Below are 24,301 nucleotides of genomic sequence, written 5' to 3'. Positions count from 1 at the left end.
TCATATGTACATTATGTAGGTATTTTACATTATGTTCATAATATGTAATCTGATTAAAATATGATTGAAGGAGGACACAGAGATCACATGAGCAGATTGGTCGCCTCAAGACATGTCCCTCTTTCTGTGTGTGTGTGTGTGTGTGTGTGTGTGTGTGTGTGTGTGTGTGTGCGTGTGTGCGTGCGTGCGTGCGTGCGTGCGTGCGTGCGTGCGTGCGTGCGTGCGTGCGTGTGTGTGTGTGTGTGTGTGTGTGTGTGTGTGTGTGTGCGTGTGTGCGTGCGTGCGTGCGTGCGTGCGTGCGTGTGTGTGTGTGGCCTGAGGTCCTGTCCTTCTGTCTTTTATATTTATTATTCACTGAGACTCTCATTATATTATTAGCATGGAGGCTAGTCCCCAGCATGGAGCTAGCTTTAGTTACCTGTATAGGCTACTAGTCTGGGATCACTTCACTTTTCGGGCTTGTAATGTAATATGCATCTTTTAGTTCAACTGTTAGCGACTGGCAAGACTAGACTAGGCTACTGGAGCATTTTAAAAGTGAAACAAACGGAGGGAACCAAATCAAAGCGACGCCCCTTCTTCTAGTGGTTTCCGCGCTTTAGGCGGAAACCAAACGGCCTGTTGTGAACGAAGGTTACCTGTATACACTTCAGTAGATCAGTAGTATAGTATAGTGTAGCGTAGCATAGCATAGCGTAGCATAGCGTAGCGTAGCATAGTTACCTGTATACAGCTCAGTAGATCAGTAGCATTGTATAGTGTAGCGTAGCATAGCATAGCGTAGCATAGCATAGCATAGCATAGCATAGCATAGCGTAGCGTAGCATAGTTACCTGTATACAGCTCAGTAGATCAGTAGTATAGTAGCGGTCATGGTGAGCGTTAGCAGCTGCTAGCGTTAGCAGGTAATCATTCCTGGCCTGAGTCGCCTTGGAGTTACAATCACTTCTCTTTGCTTTTAACTGGAGAGAGAGAGAGAGAGAGAGAGAGAGAGAGAGAGAGAGAGAGAGAGAGAGAGAGAGAGAGAGAAAGAGGGTCAAGATTAGGTCCTTAACTTACTAACTACCAATGACAAGATACGACTGATTTATTTTTTACTGCATTTAATCCAACATTAAAGGAGCTATAGTCAACTTTTTCATTGTAGGGCCGACACTTTGTTTACATCCTAGTCTATAGACTAGAATGTAAACAAAGTGTCGGTCTGACAATGGCCAAAATTATTATTTTATCATTATTTTACGCTTTTTGTGGTAATTTTTGTTTAGAAACACATATATGAAGCTTATTTTTTTATAAAATATTTTCGAAACATTATTTTTATTTTAGCAACCGTTTTTCAAGAAAAAGTTGACTATAGCTCCTTTAAAGGTCAAATGACATTCTGTTTTTACCAATCATAAAAGTCTTTGCCCTGGTCCTAAAAACATGTTTTAAAATGTTTAAACTTGAAAATCCACTCCATGGAGCTGTGGTAGCTTTCTTTTATGGGCCCTGTTGAAAAAAGGTCTGTCACCTGAAATACTTTATATTCACCACCAGGGGAGCCTCTCTCTCCCACTCATTCTATTAGTATGGTGCAGTAACTAACTACATGTACTTGAGTACAATTTTGAGTATTTGTACTTTACTTGAGTATTTCCAATTTTCAATTCTTATACTTCTACTCCACTACATCTCAGAGGCAAATGCACTTTATCTCTCCGACTCCACTACAATCATTTGGAGGCTTTAGTTACTAGTAACTTTGTAGATTTTGATTATCAATCACTTCAGCCCTTATAGGCCAGCGGTTCCCAAACTATGGTCCCGACCCAGTGGCCACACACACACACACACACACACACACACACACACGCACGCACACATACGCATGCGCACGCACTTACAGATCTGCGGCCGCCCCTTCAACACACTGAGAGATGCGTGTTGCAGTTTCAATGTGGATCGGGTGCGTGCTCGCATTTTCGTTGCTTTCGCACAAGACACAGGACACAGACACTCACACACAGAACCAACCATGGCAGCTACAGAGGCTCAGCGGTGAATTGTGTTCAAAATACGAGCCGAGCCCCAGGCGCGGGTGTTTTTTCTTACCCCGGGGACGATACATTACCGGAGCCTTGTGGTTACATTATGTACCTTCGCGGAGTTCAATTTAGACCGCCCGCGCCGCGGTAACGTTCCAGAAAAACTTCTTATCATAGCGTTTTACTCTCTGCTCGCTGGCCCATGCCATTGGGTGTGTGGGGGGGCTCCCTCCATTCCGACACAGCAAAGACATAGCCTAGTGTCTCACTGAGCTGTTACCGGGGAACGGTGCACTGTGCTGTTACAAAGACATAGCCTAGTGTCTCACTGAGCTGTTACCGGGGAACGGTGCACTGTGCTGTTACAAAGACATAGCCTAGTGTCTCACTGAGCTGTTACCGGGGAACGGTGCACTGTGCTGTTACAAAGACATAGCCTAGTGTCTCACTGAGCTGTTACCGGGGAACGGTGCACTGTGCTCTGACAGTGTCGGTAAGGAGGGGGGAGGCGAGCAGTGCACTGTGCTCGCCTGCTTGGACACAGAGGAGGGAGCTGCCGCGGAGCTCTGTAACCCGGGGAGCAGTGCTCAAATACAATGCGATACAATAGCGATTTTAATTATTTCACCAAAGCATAAACAGACTACTTGATATGAAGGATATTGATGTAAATAAGATATTTGAATGGACACATGTATTTTATATGCCCATATTTACAATTAAAGGACAATATAATGTAGAGATTACTTCCTCAAAACTTGGGCTGTGGAGAAATACAGACAGGGAGAGAGTAGAGCCCAGGAGGAGGAGGAGGAGGGGGGGGGGGCACTAACTGCTTGAGACGACATTGTCCGAGAGCCAATGATGAGCCAGGTGGGGGTCCCAACTTCAGTTCAAATATGTTTATTTTGGGGGTCACGGCCTAAAAAGGCCTTCCTATCTAGCCAAGCTTTATAAACTATATATTTTTTAAAGAGGAAACAATAAAAAATAATAAAAAGTAAAAAGTGAATATTCGACTTCGGTGAACAACGTCGAATAGTGTGTGGGTGTGTGCGCGCGCGTGTGTGTGTGTGTGTGTGTGTGTGTGTGTGTGTGTGTGTGTGTGTGTGTGTGTGTGTGTGTGTGTGTGCGTATGTGTGTGTGTGTGTGTGTGTGTGTGTGTGTGTGTGTGTGCGTTAGGGTTGTTCTATTAATCGATTTTTAATCGTAACCCGGTTTTTTTCTTTTGGACGATTTAAAAAAATGGAAATCGTAAAATCGATTTTCACTTTAATTAGGGAAATTCTTACTCATTGGAGCCTTGCACGCGCAAAAAGTACACAGCCCCGTCCTCCTAAAGCAGGACGACAAGGTCCGACACCAAATTAATACTACTTTCTCTCTGATGTGTCATTTCTTTGATGCGCGTTTAGCGCACGTCAGACTGAGCAGAGTTCACCACCGCACTGCGCTCACTCGCGATGGTTCAAGCAGAAAACAGAACAAAACGCTGCTGAGCTGGTAAACTTACTTCTTGTTGTAGTTTGAAAGAAGCTTATTAATTCTGTGTTACCCACCTACTGACTGTAGTCTCCTACTGTCCCTGTCACTGTGTTAATTTTGCGTCGGGAAGCGAAGCGCTTCGCCTCCGTTTACAATCAGTCAACATCTCCGTGCATGAGTGGTGCAGGGCAGGGGCGTAGCCAGGAATTACATTTTGGTAGGCGAAATGCCAGCCAAAATTCAGGGGTGGCCTTAGCTATTTTTTCACCCGTTTCACCAGCCTCCAAGAGCTGGCTTGTTTTGGCTGTTTTGTCACTCACTATTGATAATGAAACACTAAGGACGCTAATTTAACTTCTGTATGTGATTGTTGCGCAACTAAAGTTATTATTATTAATACCCTTATTGTTTTATTGCATTTTGCTATTTGGCTATATAAAAAAAATCAAAAAATGAAACAATAATGAAAAAAAAAAAAAAATCCTTGCATTTTTTTAATGAAAACAAAATAGTTGAAACAATGTATTATTCTTTTAACAAAAAATCGAAATCGAAATCGAAAATCGGGATTTCAGAGAAAATAATCGAGATTTAATTTTTTGGCCATATCGAACAACCTTAGTGTGCGTATGTATGTGTGTGTGTGTGTGTGTGTGTGTGTGTGTGTGTGTGTGTGTGTGTGTGTGTGTGTGTGTGTGTGTGTGTGTCTCACCTTCACACTAGCTTTCTGTAAACTAATTCTTGATTGAAACAATCCAAGTTTAGACCTGGGAAAACAAACAGAAAACAAACAAACCCAGTGTTCAGGAAGTTACTTACTAAAAGCGTAACTTGTACAGTTACAAGTAACTCACCATGGCAGTAACTTGTACAGTTACAAGTAACTCACCATGGCAGTAACTTGTACAGTTACAAGTAACTCACCATGGCAGTAACTTGATCAAGTTAAAGTTATAGCCCTGGAGAAATGTAACTTATAAAGTTTCAAGTTACATAGAAAAATTAACTTGAGTAACTTGAGTTACTTTTTATTTCAGCGTTAAATTGAGAATGTACATTTGGTGTTCATGGAACAAAATATAATATCCTAAAAGAAAGTCACATGCCAGCAGAAATATGCCTCTCAACTGAGTTTTATTTAAAAAAGGTTGACATTTTCTTTAGTAAACATCTGTGTTCCTAAAATAAAGTAATATATATATATATGTATATATATATATATATATATATATATATATATATATATATATATATATATACATAAGAAAAGTATGATCTGTTGAGGACATTTGATCGTCAAATCTAATTATACAAATTATGTAATTATATAAAATTATAACTTCTTGTAACTTGTAACTTGAGCCCAAAAATTATCTCAGTTACTTGACGAGTTACAGAAATATGAATGTAACTCAGTTAGCAGCAAGTTACAGCAAAATGTAACTTAGTTACGTAACTCAGTTACATGTAACTTTAACTTCTCCAACACTGAACACACCATTATCATTACAGTAAAAAGATAACACATCTCCTGACACAACAACAGCAACAACAACAACAACAACAAAGTATTTCCACACAAACAAACCAACGCCAACACGTTTGGGCTCTGAGCCACTGTAGCGCCTCCTTGTGGAGTGGAGGGGAAATGAACCTGACCATCCACGTGCACACACGCACACACACACACACACACACACACACACACACACACACACTGCTGCGGGCATTTGGATCATAAAGTGTATAAATATTGAATAGTTCGGGTGTTTTTTTAATTAATCATAAAATCCATCCTGTTCACTCAGATGACGTTCTGTTGAAAATCTCTCATCTACAATTTATACCGTTTTAACCCATTCAGGCCTAGAATTATTTCATGTTTTAACTATTCAAAAATAGCAGATCTACAAGCTCACAGCGAGCTTGTAGATCTGCTATTTTTGAAAAATCGTGTGAAGTCTTTGAATATATCTTTTTAAAAGCGAACATTTGTAACTCAAATATTTGCTTCTGGGGGAAGGGGGTCCCTGGAGCAACAGGTTTTGAGATGGGGGTCCACGGCAAAACACATGTAATTCTGGGGGTCCTTGACATGAAAAGGTTTGAGAACCACTGATTTAGAAGACATTTATAGAATCGGGTCAAACAGATTCAAAGACTTGCACAAAATGTTGCAGATCTACAAGCTTGCATATCGTCGTTGTCCGGTGGAAACCTTGTATGTCCAAAACCGTTTGTTTTGCATTTATCATTTTAAAAATGAATTAAACTAGTGAAAACAGCAGATCTACAAGCTGTAGTAGAAATTATTTATACGACTGTCAATATGTAATATTGTGTATTTCCCAAACTTACTGTATGATGAGTCACCTTCCACACAAGACCAACTCCACAGCAGCTGTGATATGAACAGCTGGGATATGAACAGCTGTGATACGAACAGCTGTGATACGAACAGCTGGGATACGAACAGCTGGGATACGAACAGCTGGGATATGAACAGCTGTGATATGAACAGCTGGGATATGAACAGCTGTGATACGAACAGCTGTGATACGAACAGCTGGGATACTAACAGCTGCCAAATGCTGACTGGCTCCTACGTCACCAGTCCATAAACGGAAGACTCTTCACAACTGAATTGTATCTTTAGACTCTGTTTAGTAGACAGTAGAAACCCTGCAGATATTCTTGTCACACTGTCTTGTATAAATGTTTAGTAGACAGTAGAAACCCTGCAGATATTCTTGTCACTGTCTTGTATAAATGTTTAGTAGACAGTAGAAACCCTGCAGATATTCTTGTCACACTGTCTTGTATAAATGTTTAGTAGACAGTAGAAACCTTGCAGATATTCTTGTCACTGTCTTGTATAAATGTTTAGTAGACAGTAGACACCCTGCAGATATTCTTGTCACTGTCTTGTATAAATGTTTAGTAGACAGTAGACACGCCTGCAGATATTCTGGTCACACTGTCTTGTATAAATGTTTAGTAGACAGTAGAAACCCTGCAGATATTCTTGTCACTGTCTTGTATAAATGTTTAGTAGACAGTAGAAACCCTGCAGATATTCTTGTCACTTTCTTGTATAAATGTTTAGTAGACAGTAGAAACCCTGCAGATATTCTTGTCACTGTCTTGTATAAATGTTTAGTAGACAGTAGAAACCCTGCAGATATTCTTGTCACTCTCTTGTATAAATGTTTAGTAGACAGTAGAAACCCTGCAGATATTCTTGTAACTGTCTTGTATAAATGTTTAGTAGACAGTAGAAACCCTGCAGATATTCTTGTCACTGTCTTGTATAAATGTTTAGTAGACAGTAGACACCCTGCAGATATTCTTGTCACTGTCTTGTATAAATGTTTAGTAGACAGTAGACACCCTGCAGATATTCTGGTCACACTGTCTTGTATAAATGTTTAGTAGACAGTACAAACCCTGCAGATATTCTTGTCACTGTCTTGTATAAATGTTTAGTAGACAGTAGAAACCCTGCAGATATTCTTGTCACTGTCTTGTATAAATGTTTAGTAGACAGTAGAAACCCTGCAGATATTCTTGTCACTCTCTTGTATAAATGTTTAGTAGACAGTAGACACCCTGCAGATATTCTGGTCACACTGTCTTGTATAAATGTTTAGTAGACAGTAGAAACCCTGCAGATATTCTTGTCACTGTCTTGTATAAATGTTTAGTAGACAGTAGAAACCCTGCAGATATTCTTGTCACTGTCTTGTATAAATGTTTAGTAGACAGTAGAAACCCTGCAGATATTCTTGTCACTCTCTTGTATAAATGTTTAGTAGACAGTAGAAACCCTGCAGATATTCTTGTAACTGTCTTGTATAAATGTTTAGTAGACAGTAGAAACCCTGCAGATATTCTTGTCACTGTCTTGTATAAATGTTTAGTAGACAGTAGACACCCTGCAGATATTCTTGTCACTGTCTTGTATAAATGTTTAGTAGACAGTAGACACCCTGCAGATATTCTTGTCACTGTCTTGTATAAATGTTTAGTAGACAGTAGACACGCCTGCAGATGTTCTTGTCACTGTCTTGTATAAATGTTTAGTAGACAGTAGACACGCCTGCAGATGTTCTTGTCACACTGTCTTGTATAAATGTTTAGTAGACAGTAGACACCCTGCAGATATTCTTGTCACTGTCTTGTATAAATGTTTAGTAGACAGTAGAAACCCTGCAGATATTCTTGTCACTGTCTTGTATAAATGAGAAACTGCCCAGAGAATGAGAGGACACTAGCATGCGTGTTGCCTCAGAGTTCTTAACTTTGTTGTTAATAAACATATTGTATTCATTGTCACTCTACCTTGTGGAAATTAAATTTATATATTGTATTCAGTAGTATGATCAGAAAATTACTATAACAAAAGCACACAACGCCTCGCATCGCGAGGTGTTGTGTGCTTGTAGATCTGCTGTTTTCACTACTTTTGTGATGAAGCAGGGCTTTTACTTTGCGAACAAATGTACAAACTTGAAACTTGGAGATACGAGGTTTTTGCCCGACAGTGACGATATGCTACACTCCCTCTGCCAACCTGGGGAGAGCAACGGACTGACCTCATGCTTTCTTCTATGCATGAGGAGTCCAAGCCACTTCTTATCACCTGACAGGGGGGAGTTTCCCCGGCTGGACGTAGAAGGAACACGTTATTCCAACCAGTTCTTTTCCCCTCCATCTATTTTCACAATTTCTGCCTCTCATATTTGACAATTTATCCAATGTTTAAGTTGTCATTTTAGAGTTGTTAAAAATCAGCTTAGGTGGTTGGGGCATCTAGTACGGATGCCCCCCGAGCGCCTTCCTAGGAAGGTCCTCGATGCACGTCCCACTGGGAGGAGACCCCGTGGCAGACCAAAGACCAGATGGAAGGATTATATCTCCAAACTGGCTTGGGAACGCCTCGGTATACTCCCTGAGGGAGTGGAGGAAGTTGCTCGGGATAAGGAAATATGGAGGTCTCAGTTGGAACCCGATTCTGGATAAGCTGTTGAAGATGGATGGATGGAAATTGTCACTTTATAAATGTGCAGATACCCTCTAAACACTAAAACTTTATGTTGGTTTGTTTACTGTTGAGTGAGAAAACAATGTTGCACATTAAGTTAATCATCTGGGGACCACCCAAAATTATTTGGGGACCCATAGGTTGAGAACCACTGCCCTAGGGGACACAGGGAGAACATGCAAACTCCACACAGAAAGGCCCTTTCACCAACTTTCGCCCTTTGACCGGGTTGATCGCGGGTTGGGGACGCAAGCGCGCGCGCACGCACGCACGCACGCTCTCACTGCCTGGGCAGTGAGAGAGAAGAGTATAGGGTATAGGGTATAGGGTATAGGGTATACTCCCTACTTGGCCTCTAGCTCACTCTTCTCTCTCACTGCCTGGGCAGTGAGAGAGAAGAGTATAGGGTATAGTATAGGGTATAGTATAGGGTATACTCCCTAGGGGACACAGAGTGTAACCTACTTGGCCTCTAGCTCACTCTTCTCTCTCACTGCCTGGGCAGTGAGAGAGAAGAGTATAGGGTATAGGGTATAGTATAGGGTATACTCCCTACTTGGCCTCCAGCTCACTCTTCTCTCTCACTGCCTGGGCAGTGAGAGAGAAGACGTTCTCAGATGACGTTCTGTTGAAAATCTCTCATCTACAATTTATACCGTTTTAACCCATTCAGGCCTAGAATTATTTCATGTTTTAACTATTCAAAAATAGCAGATCTACAAGCTCACAGCGAGCTTGTAGATCTGCTATTTTTGAAAAATCGTGTGAAGTCTTTGAATATATCTTTTTAAAAGCGAACATTTGTAACTCAAATATTTGCTTCTGGGGGAAGGGGGTCCCTGGAGCAACAGGTTTTGAGATGGGGGTCCACGGCAAAACACATGTAATTCTGGGGGTCCTTGACATGAAAAGGTTTGAGAACCACTGATTTAGAAGACATTTATAGAATCGGGTCAAACAGATTCAAAGACTTGCACAAAATGTTGCAGATCTACAAGCTTGCATATCGTCGTTGTCCGGTGGAAACCTTGTATGTCCAAAACCGTTTGTTTTGCATTTATCATTTTAAAAATGAATTAAACTAGTGAAAACAGCAGATCTACAAGCTGTAGTAGAAATTATTTATACGACTGTCAATATGTAATATTGTGTATTTCCCAAACTTACTGTATGATGAGTCACCTTCCACACAAGACCAACTCCACAGCAGCTGTGATATGAACAGCTGGGATATGAACAGCTGTGATACGAACAGCTGTGATACGAACAGCTGGGATACGAACAGCTGGGATACGAACAGCTGGGATATGAACAGCTGTGATATGAACAGCTGGGATATGAACAGCTGTGATACGAACAGCTGTGATACGAACAGCTGGGATACGAACAGCTGCCAAATGCTGACTGGCTCCTACGTCACCAGTCCATAAACGGAAGACTCTTCACAACTGAATTGTATCTTTAGACTCTGTTTAGTAGACAGTAGAAACCCTGCAGATATTCTTGTCACACTGTCTTGTATAAATGTTTAGTAGACAGTAGAAACCCTGCAGATATTCTTGTCACTGTCTTGTATAAATGTTTAGTAGACAGTAGAAACCCTGCAGATATTCTTGTCACACTGTCTTGTATAAATGTTTAGTAGACAGTAGAAACCTTGCAGATATTCTTGTCACTGTCTTGTATAAATGTTTAGTAGACAGTAGACACCCTGCAGATATTCTTGTCACTGTCTTGTATAAATGTTTAGTAGACAGTAGACACGCCTGCAGATATTCTGGTCACACTGTCTTGTATAAATGTTTAGTAGACAGTAGAAACCCTGCAGATATTCTTGTCACTGTCTTGTATAAATGTTTAGTAGACAGTAGAAACCCTGCAGATATTCTTGTCACTTTCTTGTATAAATGTTTAGTAGACAGTAGAAACCCTGCAGATATTCTTGTCACTGTCTTGTATAAATGTTTAGTAGACAGTAGAAACCCTGCAGATATTCTTGTCACTCTCTTGTATAAATGTTTAGTAGACAGTAGAAACCCTGCAGATATTCTTGTAACTGTCTTGTATAAATGTTTAGTAGACAGTAGAAACCCTGCAGATATTCTTGTCACTGTCTTGTATAAATGTTTAGTAGACAGTAGACACCCTGCAGATATTCTTGTCACTGTCTTGTATAAATGTTTAGTAGACAGTAGACACCCTGCAGATATTCTGGTCACACTGTCTTGTATAAATGTTTAGTAGACAGTACAAACCCTGCAGATATTCTTGTCACTGTCTTGTATAAATGTTTAGTAGACAGTAGAAACCCTGCAGATATTCTTGTCACTGTCTTGTATAAATGTTTAGTAGACAGTAGAAACCCTGCAGATATTCTTGTCACTCTCTTGTATAAATGTTTAGTAGACAGTAGACACCCTGCAGATATTCTGGTCACACTGTCTTGTATAAATGTTTAGTAGACAGTAGAAACCCTGCAGATATTCTTGTCACTGTCTTGTATAAATGTTTAGTAGACAGTAGAAACCCTGCAGATATTCTTGTCACTGTCTTGTATAAATGTTTAGTAGACAGTAGAAACCCTGCAGATATTCTTGTCACTCTCTTGTATAAATGTTTAGTAGACAGTAGAAACCCTGCAGATATTCTTGTAACTGTCTTGTATAAATGTTTAGTAGACAGTAGAAACCCTGCAGATATTCTTGTCACTGTCTTGTATAAATGTTTAGTAGACAGTAGACACCCTGCAGATATTCTTGTCACTGTCTTGTATAAATGTTTAGTAGACAGTAGACACCCTGCAGATATTCTTGTCACTGTCTTGTATAAATGTTTAGTAGACAGTAGACACGCCTGCAGATGTTCTTGTCACTGTCTTGTATAAATGTTTAGTAGACAGTAGACACGCCTGCAGATGTTCTTGTCACACTGTCTTGTATAAATGTTTAGTAGACAGTAGACACCCTGCAGATATTCTTGTCACTGTCTTGTATAAATGTTTAGTAGACAGTAGAAACCCTGCAGATATTCTTGTCACTGTCTTGTATAAATGAGAAACTGCCCAGAGAATGAGAGGACACTAGCATGCGTGTTGCCTCAGAGTTCTTAACTTTGTTGTTAATAAACATATTGTATTCATTGTCACTCTACCTTGTGGAAATTAAATTTATATATTGTATTCAGTAGTATGATCAGAAAATTACTATAACAAAAGCACACAACGCCTCGCATCGCGAGGTGTTGTGTGCTTGTAGATCTGCTGTTTTCACTACTTTTGTGATGAAGCAGGGCTTTTACTTTGCGAACAAATGTACAAACTTGAAACTTGGAGATACGAGGTTTTTGCCCGACAGTGACGATATGCTACACTCCCTCTGCCAACCTGGGGAGAGCAACGGACTGACCTCATGCTTTCTTCTATGCATGAGGAGTCCAAGCCACTTCTTATCACCTGACAGGGGGGAGTTTCCCCGGCTGGACGTAGAAGGAACACGTTATTCCAACCAGTTCTTTTCCCCTCCATCTATTTTCACAATTTCTGCCTCTCATATTTGACAATTTATCCAATGTTTAAGTTGTCATTTTAGAGTTGTTAAAAATCAGCTTAGGTGGTTGGGGCATCTAGTACGGATGCCCCCCGAGCGCCTTCCTAGGAAGGTCCTCGATGCACGTCCCACTGGGAGGAGACCCCGTGGCAGACCAAAGACCAGATGGAAGGATTATATCTCCAAACTGGCTTGGGAACGCCTCGGTATACTCCCTGAGGGAGTGGAGGAAGTTGCTCGGGATAAGGAAATATGGAGGTCTCAGTTGGAACCCGATTCTGGATAAGCTGTTGAAGATGGATGGATGGAAATTGTCACTTTATAAATGTGCAGATACCCTCTAAACACTAAAACTTTATGTTGGTTTGTTTACTGTTGAGTGAGAAAACAATGTTGCACATTAAGTTAATCATCTGGGGACCACCCAAAATTATTTGGGGACCCATAGGTTGAGAACCACTGCCCTAGGGGACACAGGGAGAACATGCAAACTCCACACAGAAAGGCCCTTTCACCAACTTTCGCCCTTTGACCGGGTTGATCGCGGGTTGGGGACGCAAGCGCGCGCGCACGCACGCACGCACGCTCTCACTGCCTGGGCAGTGAGAGAGAAGAGTATAGGGTATAGGGTATAGGGTATAGGGTATACTCCCTACTTGGCCTCTAGCTCACTCTTCTCTCTCACTGCCTGGGCAGTGAGAGAGAAGAGTATAGGGTATAGTATAGGGTATAGTATAGGGTATACTCCCTAGGGGACACAGAGTGTAACCTACTTGGCCTCTAGCTCACTCTTCTCTCTCACTGCCTGGGCAGTGAGAGAGAAGAGTATAGGGTATAGGGTATAGTATAGGGTATACTCCCTACTTGGCCTCCAGCTCACTCTTCTCTCTCACTGCCTGGGCAGTGAGAGAGAAGAGTATAGGGTATAGGGTATAGTATAGGGTATAGGGTATAGTATAGGGTATACTCCCTACTTGGCCTCCAGCTCACTCTTCTCTCTCACTGCCTGGGCAGTGAGAGAGAAGAGTATAGGGTATAGGGTATAGGGTATAGTATAGGGTATAGGGTATAGGGTATAGTATAGGGTATAGGGTATAGGGTATAGTATAGGGTATAGGGTATAGTATAGGGTATACTCCCTACTTGGCCTCCAGCTCACTCTTCTCTCTCACTGCCTGGGCGAGCTGCTCGCTCTCTGAGTATCTCTTCTTGGTCTTCGTCACTTCCTTCACCGAATCCTGAACCTCTGATTGGATGACACTCAGCTGGTCGATGGTCTGAGAGAGAGACATAGAGAGAGAGAGAGAGAGAGAGAGAGAGAGAGAGAGAGAGAGAGAGAGAGAGAGAGAGAGAGACATAGAGAGACATAGAGGCACTGCATCTTTATTATAAAGCATGTCTTACCTATTTGAGAGAAAGTTGTTCACTTCTAACTTGTTTGCAGTCCAGCTCATCCCCAGTTCCAACGTTATAGTGTGCAACCAACAACACCTACACATGTCTACCACCAGAGCTACAACCAAAAAAAGTCTAAAAAGTGTCTAAAAGTGTCTAAAAAAAGTCTAATGAGTGTCTAAAAAAGTCAAAAAAAAAGTCTAAAAAGTGTCAAAAAATATATAAAAAGTGTCTAAAAAGTGTCTAAAAAGTTCTAAAAAGTGTATAAAAGTGTCTAAAAAAAGTCTAAAAAGTGTCTAAAAAAGTCTAAAAAAAAAGTCTAAAAAGTGTCAAAAAATATCTAAAAAGTGTCTAAAAAAAGTCTAAAAAGTGCTTCCTACCAACAACACCTACAAATGTCTACCACCAGAGCTACAACCAACAACAGCAGACTGGGAGCCAAAAAGAACAGTTTAACCACGAATGAGAACACATTTATTCGCATCGCGGGATCCCCGCGATTTTCCTGGATACGGCTGGCACTAACGGGAGCGTTAGCGCCACTCGCAGCTGTCCGGGAGGAGACGCTGATATCAATCTGTCTAATCAAAGGTTCAGAGCACCTGATTGGTTCATATCAATATGTCTAATCAAAGGTTCAGAGCACCTGATTGGCTCATATCAATCTGTCTAATCAAAGGTTCAGAGCACCTGATTGGCTCATATCAATCTGTCTAATCAAAGGTTCAGAGCACCTGATTGGCTCATATCAATCTGTCTAATCAAAGGTTCAGAGCACCTGATTGGCTCATATCAATCTGTCTAATCAAAGGTTCAGAGCACCTGATTGGCTCATTTCAATATGTCTAATCAAAGGTTCAGAGCACCTGATTGGCTCATATCAATCTGTCTAATCAAAGGTTCAGAGCACCTGATTGGCTCATATCAATCTGTCTAATCAAAGGTTCAGAGCACCTGATTGGCTCATATCAATCTGTCTAATCAAAGGTTCAGAGCACCTGATTGGCTCATATCAATATGTCTAATCAAAGGTTCAGAGCACCTGATTGGCTCATATCAATCTGTCTATGCAAAGTTGGGAATATTAGGTTCTTCAGTTGTTGTTCCTTGTAGAGTGGTAAGGATATGGTAGACAGATAGGAGGTAGGTAGATTGAAGCAATAAGCCATAAGAGGCGAGTGGTTACCTGGTATTTTACACCGGCTGAGAGGCGTAGGGAGACACGTAGCGCAGCCGAGTGTCTCCTAGGTATGTGTGATAGGTATATAGGTAGATATATAGGTAGGTAGGTAAGTAGGTAAGTAGGTAGGTGTGTTTAGGTACCTTCTTCAGCTGTTGTTCCTTGTAGAGTCGTAGGGTCTTTGCAGGGTCAGATATTTAATATAGGTAGGTATGTGTGATAGGTATATAGGTAGAGGTAGGTAGATAGATAGATAGATAGGTAGGTATATAGGTAGGTAGGTATGTGTGATAGGTAGGTAGGTAGGTAGGTAGGTAGGTAGGTAGGTAGGTAGGTAAGTAGGTAGGTAGAGGTAGATAGGTACATATATAGGTAAGTAGGTAAGTAGGTAGGTAGATAGATAGGTAGGTGTGTTTAGGTACCTTCTTCAGCTGTTGTTCCTTGTAGAGTCTCAGGGTCTTTGCAGGGTCAGATATTTAATATAGGTAGGTGTGTAGATAGATAGATAGGTAGGTAGGTATATAGGTAGGTAGGTAGGTAGGTAGGTAGGTAGGTAGGTAGGTAGGTAGGTAGGTAGGTAGATAGGTAAGTAGGTAGATAGATAGGTAGGTAAGGTACCTTCTTCAGCTGTTGTTCCTTGTAAAGTCTCAGGGTCTTGGCAGGGTCAGATATTTAATAGAGGTAGGTACGTGTGATAGGTATATCGTTAGATAAATAGGTAGGTAGGTAAGTAGGTAGGTGTGATAGGTATATAGGTAGATAGATAGATGTGGTAGAGGTGTGTAATTAGGTAGGTAGGTATATAGGTAGATATATAGGTAGGTAAGGTACCTTCTTCAGCTGTTGTTCCTTGTAGAGTCTCAGGGTCTTTGCAGGGTCAGATATTTAATATAGGTACGTAGGTATGTGTGATAGGTAGGTAGGTAGGTAGGTAAGTAGAGGTAGATAGATAGATAGATAGATAGATAGATAGATAGATAGATAGATAGATAGATAGATAGATAGATAGATAGATAGATAGATAGATAGATATATAGGTAGGTAGGTAGGTAAGTATATAGATAGATATATAGGTAGGTAAGGTACCTTCTTCAGCTGTTGTTCCTTGTAGAGTCTCAGGGTCTTTGCAGGGTCAGATATTTGGTTCTTGTAGTTTTCACACACGTTGAGTCTGGACTGACTGACCTGCACCATCCCTTCAAGATACGACCTCCACACAGCATACACATTCCTATGAATATAATAACAATATGAATAATAATATGAATAATAATATTATACAACTGGACCATCCCTTCAAGATAGGACCTCCACACAGCATACACATTCCTATGAATATAATAACAATATGAATAACAATATGAATAATAATATTATTATAGAACTGGACCATCCCTTCAAGATATGACCTCCAAGACAGACAGACAGACAGACAGACAGACAGACAGACAGACAGACAGACAGACAGACAGACAGACAGACAGACAGACAGACAGACAGACAAGGCAGGCAGGCAGGCAGGCAGGCAGGCAGGCAGGCAGACAGACAGGCAGGCAGGCAGGCAGGCAGGCAGGCAGGCAGGCAGGCAGGCAGGCAGGCAGGCAGACAGACAGACAGACAGACAGACAGACAGACAGACAGACAGACAGACAGACCTGTAGTCAGTTCTGGTGTCTTCAGGACTGATTCCAGGCCAGTCTCTCTTCAGATACTGACTGGACAGCTTCTGGAGAGCCTGGAGACACATTTGATATCATTTAATAACATTTAATATCATTTAATATCATTTAATAACATTTAATATCATTTAATATCATTTAATAACATTTAATATCATTTAATAACATTTAATATAATTTAATATCATTAACTCACTCCCAGCCAAACCAGATTTTAACATATTTCCTGGTTATCCAACGTGTATTCGAATGCATTCTGTAGTTAAAAATCACACCCGTGTGAACTGAGCGGTGGTCGTGGAGGCTGTGCAACAGCACTACTGGGTGGGTGCAGCGGGGGTTGCAGTACTTATGGGTCAAATAAGCGACCGGAAATCATGAAATGGAAAACATTAAATTAACTTCTGAAAAGGCTTCTAAGCCTACCTACTAGTAAAACTAGTGGAACCGCGATCTTGCCACACGTGAATAATTGTGGTTGTAAACAATAACACAGACAATATGAATCCTTAGTCTAGTAGTGGGAAGAAGAGGTTAAATCATCATGGCCCCAAATAACTTTTAAATATCTTGCAATTGACGACGATTCTCTTACGAAAGGGTTAGGGTTAGAGTGCCTCTCAATACATACTTGCTGTCCTGCTGACCCACCAACCCCCCCCCCCCCCTGTGTGTGTGTGTGTGTGTGTGTGTGTGTGTGTGTGTGTGTGTGTGTGTGTGTGTGTGTGTGTGTGAGAGAGAGAGAGTGAGTAATATCTATATTATGTCTATGTAATATACTATATATTATATAATATAATAATATATCTATACATGTAGTATAATATACTATATATTATATAATATAACTAGAACATTTGCAATTTGTGAAATTGCGAGTGTGGTTGCCCGCCCCGCCCCGGCGCGAGCGGCGGGGATGCGCCTCCGGGACCCCGATCAAAACGCCGGGGCCCGAGGGAGAGGATGTAGGACGGATACCGTCGGGGCCGTGCGACGCGCGATTCGAAAAGGTGCCGTTGGGATCCTGCGTTCTTGATGTAAGGATATGGTTTCTTGTTTTAAAGAAATAGGCTCCTCCCACAAGTTTTGCAAGACGATTGTGTTGTCGCGTCACTCCCGATATCATTTGTGTTTCGTTTTGAGAGGGTTGTTCCCCCTGAAAAATGCGTTTTGGCATGAAACGGTTACGTTTTGCGGATTTGTGGCGCCCCCTAAGGGTCGAAGTGGAAATGCTTTTGGGGATTCGCTGATTATACCACCCGTGACTTGGTTAAAATTTGGTGTTGACTGGATGTTTCGTTCGTGATTTATGGCTATTTTTTGCGAAACGGGCACCTCCCGCTAACTTTGGAAGCCTGTTACGGACGAACGGTATGGACTATCAAAATATCGCTTGAATATGTTCATCGCATGGGTCCAGAGATCATGTGTACTGATGTTTGTGACATTTGGAGAAAATATGTAGGAAAAGGAGCAAAAGGTGTGTTTTGAAGAACATTCAAAATGGCGGAAAATCTATCCTGACGCAAATGGGCGGGGCCTATATAGGGAGATGCGTCATGACCCAAGGCATCCAGGGAAAAAGGAATTTTAATTTTCCGACCTACGGTTCAAGAGTTATAGAGCAAAACGTAAAGGGGGTGTTATAGTGCCACCATGTGGCCGACTGATGTAATTATTTTTTGATTAATTCTTACAATTATTATAAATCTCCTCTCCAAGTTTTGAAACTGTAGAACCTATGGTTTGCGAGAGAAAAATACATGAATGTGAGTTTTTGTGATTTCCATTATAAGTCAATGGGGGAAATTAATTCACCAACTAGAAAAGAAAATTTCCAAGACATTTTAAGTGTGCCTGCAGCTCGCTAAGTCTGTGCAACCTTGTGTAGCGGTTGGTGTTAGCATTAGCGTTACATTTTTTAACATTAGCATTTTTTGCATAAGCTTTAACATTATGGTTCTTCATATGACACCACCCACAGCCATTTCGACTAATTAGTGGCGTTTTGGCGCATTTTTGGCCGGTATCACGGGTATCAAGTTTTTTTGAGAAAAAATAGTTTTGAGAAAAAAAGTTTTTTGAGAAAAAAAAAAGGTTTTTTGAGAAAAAAATAGTTTTTTGAGATTTTTTTGAGAAAAAAAATTTTTGAGAAAAAAAAATTGAGAAAAAAACTTTTTTGAGAAAAAAAAAATCTTTGAGAAAAAAAAAATTTGAGGAAAAAAAATATTTTTGAGAAAAAAAAAATTTCTGAGAAAAAAAAAATTGAGAAAAAAAATTTTTTTGAGGAAAAAAAAAATTTGAGAAAAAAAATTTTTTGAGAAAAAAAAATTTTTGAGAAAAAAAAAATTTGAGAAAAAAAAAATTGAGAAAAAAAAAATTGAGAAAAAAAAAATTTATGACACCAGCCGCGAGTCTGTACGACAAACGGTTCATGAGTTATAGAGGCACTTCCTGTTTGGCGAAGGACACTTCCTGTTACAGAGGGGGCGGGGCTTAATCAATTACAGCTCATCCCTATTGGCCGGAAAAAGACCAAAGTTGTGTGTGTTTAAATCACGTTGCTAGGCAAAAGTATGGCAGAGTTATGTTTTTTGATGGTAAGGTCCAAATTTTAACCTTCTCAGAAACTAAACTCGATGACTCATTCTCAGATGCTAGAATTGAAATAGCCAATTACACTGTCATTAGGAATGATAGGAACAGGAAAGGAGGTGGTGTTTGCATGTATATTCACAATGATTTAAATTTTATCATTCGCCCAGACCTACACCACAGCTCTCTTGAAACTGTATGGGTCGAGATAATTTTTGAACATGCTAAAAATATACTAATATGTGCTGTCTATAGACCCCCTGACCAGAATGATTTCTTTGAGCTGTTTGATGAGAGCTTAGCTAAGGTGGACGGTATTGAGTACTACGCTCTGGGCGACTTTAATTGTGATGCTTTACGTAAAGAAGCACCCCTGTTCAAGTCCTTTAATGGGTTATGTGATCAATATGGCCTCACTCAGCTTGTTACTGTGCCCACTAGGGTGACGGAGCACTCCCAAACCCTCATAGATCTCATCGTAACCACAGACAAATCAAAAGTCACCGCTAGCGGGGCTATTGTATGCGGTCTTAGTGATCATTACATGATCTACTGTACGCGTAAAATACACAAACCCAAGGCTAGTGGCCACAAAACAGTTGTAGCTAGAAGCCTCAAAAACTACTCCAGTGAGGCTTTAAATAACACTCTAGCGAATACAGACTTTTCCTCTGAACTGCAGTGTACAAATGTCGAAGGAGCATGGTGTGGTTTTAAAACCAAATTGACCGATGCTCTAGACATCGTGGCCCCCTTGAATACCACCAGGGTTAAAGCCCGCCAAGAGCCATGGTATAACTCAGATATTGCTGAATCAGCTAAACTCAGAGACAAAAAGTACGATGAAAAACGTAAGTGCTGCAAAAAACTTAAAAAAAAAAAATTCAACCCTGACCTCAATATCCAAATCAAGCATCTTACTGCTCAGTGCAAGAAGCTTAGAAACCAGACAACTGCCTATATTAGAGCCGCCCAAAAAAACTACATTGATGAAAAAATCGACGAATTCAAAAACAAACCACGAGACCTATGGAAGTTGCTTAACAACACATTAGGCTTAAAACCTAAAACCATAGGCCACAGCATAAACATCAAAACGGACACCGCTCTCATTTCTGACAAATGTGAAGTGGCTACCCATCTTAACGAAACCTTTACCACCGTGGCCCGTTCGCTGGTTGAAAAACTGGTCGCCCCATCTGGGCGGTATGGTGTAAAATTTGTTAAGAAATTCTACAATAAACTGGGCGTCAGAAAAGACAGTTTTAAACTTGCCACAGTGACAACTGATGAAGTGTTTAAAAAACTGAGTGCCCTACCTCAACACAAGGCCACTGGCCTTGATAAAATTCCAGCTAGATTTCTCAGAGATTCAGCCGCCACCATTGCTCCAATAATTACCCACATAATTAACCTTTCCATCGAACAGGGTCATGTCCCACAGGACTTCAAACTAGCAAAAGTAACCCCCCTGCATAAAAAAGGTAGCAAACTAGACCCTGGAAACTACCGTCCCGTTTCCATTCTTAGCTCCATATCCAAAGTCATGGAGAAAATAGTCTACGAACAGATAGCAAGATATCTCGATGAGAATAATCTGATTTACGAGTTCCAATCTGGATTCAGAAAATCTCATTCCACTGACACATGCCTTCTCTATTTGACTGACCAAATCAAACGCGAAGCGGATGACGGCAAATATAGCGGCATGGTCATGATGGACCTCCAGAAGGCATTTGACACCGTAAATCATTCTATTCTGATTGAGAAACTAAAAGCCATCGGTCTTGACAGCGCAGCAGTGAGGTGGATGCAGTCTTACCTGGTGGGGAGGGAACAGGTGGTGGAGATTAACGGTACCCTGTCCCCCCCCCTCCCGGTAAACTGTGGTGTTCCTCAAGGTAGCATACTGGGACCTCTGTTGTTCCTAATATACGTGAACGACATGGCATCTGCTTGTGACTGCAACCTGTTCCTGTTCGCGGATGACTCGGCTCTCCTAGTCTCGGGCAAGGACCACTTGCAGGTTGAGAAGACACTTAACTCTGAACTAAGTAAGATCTGCACATGGCTTAACGACAACAAATTATCAATTCACCTGGGTAAAACAGAGTCCATCCTCTTTGGATCAAATCATAACCTCAAAAAAGTTGATAACTTCACAATCAAAGTGGGTGACAAGGTCATAACACGAAAAAACGAAATCTCTTACTTAGGATGTATCCTTGAAGCTAATCTTTCCAGTGAAAAGATGACTTCTAAAGTAATAAATAAAATCAACCAACGAACTCGTTTCCTACAGAGGATCGCCCCGATGGTCAATTCCAACACACTGAAGACCATAGCTGGTGCAATAATCCAGCCCCTCTTTGACTACGGAGTCCACGTATGGTATCGTGACGCCCCACAAGCCCTGAAAACTAAACTCCAAACAGCCCAAAATAAACTAATTAGGGTCCTGCTTAGCCTTCCCTATCAGACTCACCTCACCGCTACTCACCAATTAAGAGTGGGGTGGCTCAGAGTAGATGACAGAGTACAGCAGCTTGCAATGGGCCTGGTGTACAAGATACACTACACCACTATGATACCCAAGTACCTGTCAAAATACTTTATAAACATTAAGGATGTCCATAATTACAACACCAGAGGCAGCGCCACAGATCACTTTCAACCCAGAGTCAAAACCAACAAAGGGTCAAACTCTTTTTTCTGCTATACCACCAAAATGTGGAAAGCCTTACCGAAGGCCATAAAGGAGTGTGGATCACTTGCATCCTTTAAAATTGCCCTGAAAAGCCACTTACAGGCAGCAGCCGTTCGCAACTGGTAATAATGAACCTAGCCCCAACCCTACCCTCCCCTGCCCCTTCTTTGTATATACTGTTTGTTTAAGAATTACTGTCTTTGTTTTGTTTTTCTTTACATATCTACTGCATAGTACTGTGTTCTATCTGTCTGTCATTCAATGTTATATGAGATACTTCAATGGTTTCCAGTGGAAATAAGCTTAGTCTTTTCATGGATCTCCTTTTAGTAGACCTTGTACCAGTGAACTGTACCGTCATGAAACTGTACCTTTTCCTATGCAAACTTCTAATAAAGTCTTCAATCAATCAAAAAAGCCAAAGTTTCTGTTTTTTTTTCGGAGTCCCCCATTCTAAGTCAATGGGGTTTTTGGGCGTCGTTTTTTGCGAATTACATCGCAATCGTATCGCGGATCGGAAAGAAAAGTAATAGCACACCATTCCCGGCCGAGCCGCACATTTTGATGTATATATTGCGGGGGTGGCGTAAATCGTGCGGCAGTTATTACGTGCCGAAGTTTCCCCCATTCTAAGTCAATGGGGTTTTTTGGCGTCGTTTTTTGCGAATTACGTCGCAATGGTAACGCGGATCGGAAAGAAAAGTAATAGCACACCATTCCCGGCCGAGCCGCACGTTTTGATGTATATATTGCGTGGGTGGCGTAAATTGTGCGGCAGTTATTACGAGCAGAAATTTGCAAGAACATGACTTACTGACTTAAGTATGGCGGATTACAATAAGTTTTCTGCTATTGCATAGCAGGCACACTTAATAAATTAATATCAATTAAACGATACAACCTTTCTCTTAGCAAAATGCAAGCACACGATTCCCGATTAAGCCGGTTGATTTGACATATGGCGCGAGTGTGTGGTGCAAAAACTGTGGGAGGAGTAGGCGGACAAACTTTTGGTTACCCTAGAATAATAAAGTTTCCCTAGAACTAGAAAAGCAGTTCCTGCAGAAACTGCGTGGGCTCACTCGAAACTGTTATGAAGTAATAGTAGAAAATGCATTTAAGCGCAAGGGTGTAAAAAAAAGTTTTTTGAAAAAAAAAAGTTTTTTGAAAAAAAAAAGTTTTTTGAAAAAAAAGTTTTTTGAAAAAAAAAAGTTTTTTGAAGAAAAAAAAGTTTTTTGAAAAAAAAAAGTTTTTTGAAAAAAAAGTTTTTTGAAAAAAAAGTTTTTTGAAAAAAAAAAAAAAAAGTTTTTTGAAAAAAAGATTAAAAAAAAAAAGGTTAAAAAAAAAGTTTTTTGAAAAAAATGTTTTGAAAAAAAAAGTTTTTTTGAAAAAAAAAAAGTTGGTATGGAACTGCCGATGGAATTAGATCTACAAATCATGGGGATGGGACTGGTTTTAGAATTAGATCTACAAATCATGTGGATGTGACTGGTTTTAGAATTAGATCTACAAATCATGTGGATGAGACAGGTGATGGATTTAGAGCTACAAATTATGGTATGGAACTGCCGATTGAATTAGATCTACAAATCATGGGGATGGGACTGGTTTTAGAATTAGATCTACAAATCATGTGGATGTGACTGGTTTTAGAATTAGATCTACAAATCATGTGGATGTGACAGGTGATGGATTTAGAGCTAAAAATTATGGTATGGAACTGCAGATGGAATTTAGATCTACAAATCATGGGTATTGGACTGGTTTTAGAATTAGATCTACAAATCATGTGGATGTGACTGGTTTTAGAATTAGATCTACAAATCATGTGGATGAGACAGGTGATGGATTTAGAGCTACAAATTATGGTATGGAACTGCCGATTGAATTAGATCTACAAATCATGGGGATGGGACTGGTTTTAGAATTAGATCTACAAATCATGTGGATGTGACTGGTTTTAGAATTAGATCTACAAATCATGTGGATGGATTGGATGGATTTAGAGCTACAAATTATGGTATGGAACTGCCGATGGAATTAGATTTAAAAATCATGGGGATGGGACTGGTTTTAGAATTGGATCTACCAATCATGTGGAAGTGACTGTGTGTGTGTGTGTGTGTGTGTGTGTGTGTGTGTGTGTGTGTGTGTGTGTGTGTGTGTGTGTGTGTGTGTGTGTGTTTGTGTGTGTGTCCATGTGTTCCCTGGACCACACTTTGAGAACCAGATAAATAGCCGATCTACAAGCTCACAAAGTTACACAGTGCAACTTATTGTGAGCTTGTAAATCATGTGAGACCACTGACTCAGCACTGTAATTAAAGCTGTAGAACTGTTTGTTCAAGATATGGGCCATATCCATTGGTTTGAATAGGGAGCGCAAGTGTACGAACTGATCGCTCTCCCGGAAACACGAAAAGTTGAAAACACATTGGCTGTGTCCGAAATCCACCCTATTCACTAATGTAGTGTACTAAAATGGGGCTCCGCCATTTTGAACTAGTGTCCGAATGTATAGTGAGCATTTTTGTACCATAATATAGTGTACTGAAGTATCCCACAATGCATTTGGATTTCCAGTGAGCATTCGATGGTCACTACTTTAGCCGGCTTGAGCTCAGCTATCCCACAGTGCACT

At 40.7% G+C, this 24,301-nt stretch overlaps 1 protein-coding gene across 1 annotated transcript in view; it reads right to left on the bottom strand.

The window, feature by feature from the left end:
* fchsd2 (FCH and double SH3 domains 2) overlaps positions 1-24,301 on the bottom strand; it is an 81,291-nt gene that overhangs the window by 44,100 nt on the left and 12,890 nt on the right. The window contains exons 4-8 of the mRNA XM_080730896.1: positions 16,335-16,414; positions 15,766-15,910; positions 13,248-13,381; positions 4,228-4,282; positions 834-962 (exon numbers count right to left, since the gene is read on the bottom strand). Coding sequence (XP_080587022.1) covers positions 834-962; positions 4,228-4,282; positions 13,248-13,381; positions 15,766-15,910; positions 16,335-16,414 — 543 coding nt within the window. The remainder of the gene's footprint in view (positions 1-833; positions 963-4,227; positions 4,283-13,247; positions 13,382-15,765; positions 15,911-16,334; positions 16,415-24,301) is intronic.

The sequence above is a fragment of the Nannobrachium achirus genome, assembly GCF_963921795.1.
Source record: "Nannobrachium achirus genome assembly, chromosome: 8".
Classification (NCBI taxonomy): domain Eukaryota; kingdom Metazoa; phylum Chordata; class Actinopteri; order Myctophiformes; family Myctophidae; genus Nannobrachium; species Nannobrachium achirus.
The sequence above is the reverse complement of the archived record's forward strand: the minus strand, read 5'-3'. Positions and strand labels throughout refer to the sequence as shown.